The sequence below is a fragment of the Trachymyrmex septentrionalis genome, unplaced genomic scaffold, assembly GCF_001594115.1.
Source record: "Trachymyrmex septentrionalis isolate Tsep2-gDNA-1 unplaced genomic scaffold, Tsep1.0 scaffold2, whole genome shotgun sequence".
Lineage (NCBI taxonomy): Eukaryota > Metazoa > Arthropoda > Insecta > Hymenoptera > Formicidae > Trachymyrmex > Trachymyrmex septentrionalis.
In genome coordinates, this window is record NW_017305179.1 from 1,205,454 (window position 1) to 1,212,337 (window position 6,884).

At 32.7% G+C, this 6,884-nt stretch overlaps 1 protein-coding gene across 1 annotated transcript; it reads left to right on the forward strand.

The window, feature by feature from the left end:
* The first annotated feature begins 239 nt into the window (after window positions 1-239).
* LOC108747536 (dual specificity protein phosphatase Mpk3) lies at window positions 240-4,333 on the forward strand. Its single transcript, XM_018485099.1, has 4 exons — window positions 240-647; window positions 1,717-1,902; window positions 2,087-2,329; window positions 3,460-4,333. Exons 1-4 carry the CDS (start codon window positions 257-259, stop codon window positions 3,834-3,836), a joined length of 1,197 nt encoding a protein of 398 aa, XP_018340601.1. The 5' UTR covers window positions 240-256; the 3' UTR covers window positions 3,837-4,333.
* The last annotated feature ends 2,551 nt before the right edge of the window (window positions 4,334-6,884 follow it).

The following is a 6,884-nucleotide window of genomic DNA, read 5'->3' on the forward strand; positions in this document are numbered from 1 at the left end:
TATCGTCTTAATTAATAACGTTTTTGACAGTTCTGTTGTTTACTGTTTGCCGAAGGTGCCCTGTTCAATAATGACGGCACTTCGATGTTGCAGAAGCTCAAGAATATCTTTGTAGCGGAAGCTCAGTGACTGATCACCTGAAGGAAATATTTACATTCGGAAGCTGTTTTGCGGGACAAATCAGCGCCGTTTGTTTAGAAGACATATAAATACGACAAAATATAAGAGTGCTAGAATACAAGTGTAAAGACTCAAGATGCCTGATAGTGCAATGGAAGAGGATCTTTTGGGTCCAGAATGGTTGTTCGGGGAGTTGAGATCACAGGATGGTCCCAACAAACTTCTTATTCTGGACTGTAGAGCACACTCGGACTTCTCTGATGCTCATATAAGAGGTTCGGTACCTCTGACTATACCCAGTATCATGTTGCGAAGATTGGCTGCTGGTAAAGTGGACCTCTTGTCCACAATACGGTGCTTAGATCTGAGAAACAGAGTGGAAATGTTTCTGTGTGGAGATGAAAACAGAAGAGGGACATTTGTACTAATCGGTGACACTACAGATTCTGGAGGTCATCAGAGTGAAACATTACAAGTTTTAACCCGGAGACTTAAAAGCAGTGGAGGAAACGTTGCCTCTTTAATCGGTGAGAGATCAATCTTTATCCCTATTCTAAGCTACTGTAATTCCATTTTTCATTAAGGTCACACAAAATTTGATATTTTAAACATGATATTTTAACACATGATGCATCAAATTTTTATATATTTCAAACTAGAAACAATCTTTATTTCATATACTAATCCACCGTAATTCCATTTCCATTAAGATCACAGAGTTTGCTTAATGTATTTTTAATGCATTAAGCATTAATTTTATATTTAAAACTAGAATACTTCCATTGTCTTCTTTCTGAATGATATATTGTGTGAATTGAAAACTTGCAAAAAGTATGATATAATAAAAAGTATGATATAAAATGTATAAAGTATGATATAAATTCTTATTTGTGACAATATTTCAGAAACTTTTATGTAACTAATACATTATTTTAACAAATATTTCTAAATTTAATTATTAAACATACAATAGTTGCTAATTATAACTCTGTATTCATATCATTTTATTGTCACATATATGTGCACAAGCAACATTAGTAATTGTAGTACAGAAAGGCTTTCAGATGTAACAGTCAAAGCATAGAGACTGGTTGTGAATGAAATATTGATTTATGTGGGAGGCATTCCAGTAGAACCAGACACTTAATTCTATAGCCAGCTTTTATCTGGCTTTAGATAAAACTGTTCACTCATTCAATGTTTTGTTTGATATGAGAAATTTACTGATTGCAAATGTATTAATACATACATTGAATGCAAAATAGAATATTGCTTACTTGTTTCAAGTTTTGTTTTAGAATCTAACAAGTATTTTAAGAAAATGGATATATTGAAGGGATATGAATATGTTTGTGTGATTATTAATTTTTCCTGAGTGTTATTATATGTGCAAAATTTAGTTTTTAACTTATAATTAGTTAAGGATGAGTTTATTGAAAATTTTGGCAAAATTTATTTTTAATTTAGAAATATTGATATTTTTTTCATATAGAATAAAATTTCATTTTTTAATTATTTAATTTATAGATTTAATTATTTAGATTTTAATTTACTCTCAAATAGTTATATTATCACGTTATACTTATATCTTTATAGGTGGTTTTGAAGCATTTAAAGATAAATATCCAGAGTGGTGCGAAGGTAGTCAAGCCACTAATGAATGTGACCCAGGTCAGGACAATAACGATGGTGAATTAATGGGCCTTAGATCCCTTCGGATATCCACTCCACCAACCAGGTCTTACTCAGACTCTGACAGTGACAGCACATGTGATTCAATTGGTGAGCAGATATTCCAAGTGTATATTTTCACTGTACATTTAAAAAGAAACATGCAACAGCAATTTATATTAATGAACGACAATGTAATATATAAATAATGTAATACTGTAATGTAATAATAGAGAAAATAATAATAGAAAATGTGATGTAATAATAATAGTAAACTCGTTTTTCTGCATTCCAGGTCCGGAGGAAGATAAAGATTTTCCGGTGGAAATTCTACCTCATTTGTATCTCGGTAACGCGGCCAATAGTGAAGATCGCGAGGCTTTAGCGCGGCACAGGATACAGTACATACTCAATGTGACACCGGATTTGCCAAATGTGTTTGAAAGCGGCGGTTCAATAAAGTACATGCAGATACCGATAAGCGATCACTGGAGTCAGAACTTGGCTAGTTTCTTCCCACAGGCGATTCAGTTTATAGGTGAGTGACGATATACGAAGCATATTTTTATTAAAAACTAAATTCAAGCAAGAGATAAAAGTATTTGTTTATTGTAGTTAATTTTAGGATTTAAAAACTTTGATTTATACTGCTTTAAAAATTGCTCTTTGTAAATATGTTTGTAATGTTTGTGATGTTTGTAATGTTCAGTAAATAATGTATTTTTTCAAAAACTCATTGCATGAAACATACACAAAAAACGAAGCGTTTTCGTTACAATAAAAAAATTATCAACTATTGATTGATATCTCATACTCTTACTTTATTTTCAATGAACGTTTCGTCATTCACACGCCTCTATACTGTAAAAATTATACTAATTATCTATATCAGTGATCGATATATAATATCTACAATTTAAATGAAATATTTTGTGTGCCATACGTTAATAAGAGATTTTCTTAATATAAAATATTTACAATTCACATTTCGTATTATTTTAATATACATACGTAAGAAGTAGGTGAGATTTATTTATTGCACCGGAACTTTTTTCGCGTCAAAATCTTGTTCGGACCGCTTCTTAAACAGGATTTCCTGTTTAAGAAGGTCCCCGTGCAGCTTCTGAAAGGGGCATTCTTATAAATAGGTTCGCCTAAATAGAAACTTTCCCACGTGGCGGGTAAGCCGCGCTAGACAATTAAACAACGGATGTCCGGTTAGGCCGAGAGCTATATTTATGTCTGAGTGACGAGGTTTGACATTGCTATTGAGTTGATCTGACATTTTTAACTATCCCGCCATACATATTGCAGTATTGATGATCCGACTTCTCTTTGTTAATTCCATTTAAACGAATTGGTCATGACATGTTCTATTTTCTATAGTACTTTTATCACACTTTTCTAATTAACGAACATTTAATCTATTATTAAGTATATTTTTCAATTTTTCTATCAACTAATTTTAATATCAACTAATTGTAAAATTTGACTTTCATACTTTGAAAAGTTGTAAAATAGTTTTATGTCTTGCATATTTCATAATTTCGTGTAATTAAAAAAATTCTTGAAATATTGTACATATAAATATTAAATATTGGTGTAATAATAAGCAAGATGATTGCAAAATTGTAAAATTAAAATCGTTATTTGTTGCGTATTTTTCAGAGGAGGCACGGAACTCAGATAAGGGAGTGTTGGTACATTGTTTGGCCGGAGTTTCTCGGTCTGTCACGATCACCGTGGCTTATCTTATGCATAAATGCAGTCTCAGCCTGAATGATGCTTTCAACCTAGTACGTAGTAGAAAGTCCAATGTTGCACCGAATTTTCACTTTATGGAGCAGTTACACAGCTTCGAGCAAGAATTGAGGGACCGAGGGGGAGAAAACAAGAATAACGACCAAAGGTGCATCGGGGCATGCCGGCCCAATGGACCCTGCAATTGTCCAGCGCCCAGTTTCCTGAGCCCTATTGATCTGGGACTCAGTCCCGACTCAGGAATCGAGTTTGACAGGTGGGCGGCAAGTACACCGGCCGAATGAAACGAACTTGGGGGTACCCAATACAAATTTTAGGTCTCCGTCACGTATTATCAGGAAAATCCTGATCGAACGCGTTATGATAACGCGCTTTATCATTTTTGATATGTGAGACGCATTAAAGTCCGCCCTTCGCGGTATCTCCAGATGAAATGGGATATTAGTCGCGTTTGGCGAGCACTGAGACGTAGCTGTTAGAGGCATCCGAAGTTAGTTATCGCGCCGATATCTCGTAATTTCTCGATTTTTTCTATCGAGCCTCTCATTCCTAGCATAATTATTATATTGCTACGTTTATTAAAGATACATAAAGCATTTGAAACTCTGATTTTGATTATTTGAATTCTAAAATTGAATTTTAAAAAGATTATAATTTCTAAAGATACTCATGCAAGTAGTGTCTTTAATATCGTACTACTCATGCAATATTTGACGTTATATACAAGAAAATGAACTTTTGTCTGAATTCAGAAATAATTGAGGAATGAGAGGATTAAAAAGAAGGAAAAACATCTCCAATTAGAAAGAAATTATCTCTTTGTTAGATGATTAGCTTTTCAGTATACGCGTTCAGTAATAATGCACTTTGATATATTTCTGCAGACGATGCCTGTTTATCTTGAAATTTTCAGTTACAAAGGTTGGGCACGTCACGTTGTCAAATTACGCTAATACGATGCAGTCGTGTTGTGACTTAGGGAAAGAGTAAACGATTGATACCTTTCTGCAAAAAAAAAAGGAATGTTCATAATGTTTTTTCTGAATTGTAGCAGCAAAGGATATTGAAAGTATTTTGTAAATGAGATTCCATAATTTCTCATCGCGCAACAGTCGCGCAATTGTAATTCTACATTCTGATGTTATGCTTCCAAATTTTGAGAAACTTAGCACGTATGATTGTAAACGGTATACGAGATATATTGAATTCAAACACTGTATACTCGCGAGGTATAAAGTACGCATACCGCCGTACCTCAAGAGAATTCTAGAACGTATATACATATACATATATATACATATACATATATATATATATATATATATATGTATATATTCATATATATATATTTTTTAATACTTCTTTCCCCAAATCCTTCAATTATAAGGCTGTGTTTATTTTACTGCAAGCGATATTTCATGCGCGAAGTAATCTCTAAACGACGAGTTCCCACCAGGCAATTAAAAGTAAATATCACTGCTTAGTATACTAAGTTCTATGGTACAATTAAGGAAGATCCTGTATACACAGAGGCGTTATTTGAAGTTTCACGCGGGCACGAAATGGATTTCGAATAAGACCGATAGTTTACTCGCGACATTCGTGTAAGCTACAAAGAAAGAGATATACACAGATATTTTCTTTCGGAAACTGGCTTTTCCGAAATCTGGAGGCCCAAGATAAGGCCAAAGTTCCAGTCAACTGATTCTTAAAACCGCCACCGAGCTTCTACTCAACTGTGGTAGTTTGTGTAAAAAGTAAAACTCGAAATTTGTAATGAGTAATTTTCGATGTAGTTTTTCAACACACTAAGTAACTTACGTCGGATAATCGCCTCAATGCATTCTGACCTTCGAGACGCGCGAAAGGTATATGCACATCGCCTCAGGTACATATGCCAGTAACTTAAGTTTAAGGGAGGACACATCTTAGGAATCAGTGCATTTCTGTAGGGCATTCCTAATCTCTCCTGCTCATGAGAAAACCAGGTTCGTCACCAGTTTTAACGGAGTTGGAAGAATTTGCGTCCAAGTCACTCGAAAATGAAGGCGTTACTTTCAAATTTTATTCTTTCTTTATTTGTAGTACAAAGTTCTTAAGAAATTATGAAAATTTAAAAGAGAATTTAATTAATACGCTATTTTACCAGTATGTAGCACTAAAAACATTGTCATAAAAGTTATAGATTGGACTTTTTTAAGATCTTATTTTTTGTAAAAGTACTTGTTAATATATTTTTGTTTCATTATATTATAGCCCTTGATGGGATAAAGCTTTTAATGTAAAAGCGCTGTAATTTTATGTGGATCTTAGTTTTTCACTGCTTTTGTTAGTTTATTTCTTAACATATCTCTATATATAATGTTGAAATTACAGTTTTTGTTAATTCTATTTTAATAATTGCTTTTTTTATTTTTTAAATCTAAGATAAATGTTTTGTATTATTAAAGTAACGCTTTCAAATATCGGAAATTGGTTTGATCGTCTAGCAGATTCCGTCGTCACTATTACATACAAAAATCTGAAAGATAATGGTTCCTGCACGTTACATTTTTGCTGGCATTAGAGCAATATTAACCCTTCAAATTTTTTACATAGATACTTTTCTACACGAGGATGTTGGGCCTGTGCATTCGTATGAAAACGCATCTAGCTATACATTGCTAGTAATAACTCGTGCGCTAAATTGGATTCCGAATTGAATCAGCACTGTTTCTATTATCTTACAGATCTCAGATATATATTGAAAGTTATTTTTGTAAAAAAAAAAGAAAAAAAAAAGAAATGCATTCACATTCCCGAGCCAAAATGGCCTGACACTGTAACTACCTTTTATCTATTACTATATGTATCGTTCATTGAGCATAATTGAAGTTAATATGAGTGTATACAAATGAATGTTATTTTTGGTGTAATAATTAACTGCAAGAGTTACGATAATTAATAGCTCGTGGCTATTACGGGAGTAAATTGATATATAACTAAGGAAATATATATATTTGACGTTAATGTAATAACAATATTCTACTATTACACTGTTGTCTGTTGTATGTTTACTGGGTGCGTGTGCCCGAGAAATTTAATCAAATATTATATGTGTATATTATATAAATTATTATTTTATATTCATCGTTGTATATATATTTTAACTAATTTTCATTAGAAACGCAATGTATTTTACTTAACTATAAGTAATCCATTGTCATTTAAGCAGGTCACTTACATTCCATGCAGATAACTTCGTCTCTTATTTTCCAAATTTATTTGATGTAAAACAAAATGTAGCCTTGTTCAAAATTAATGTGAACGAAAAGTAATTTTTGCATTTATAT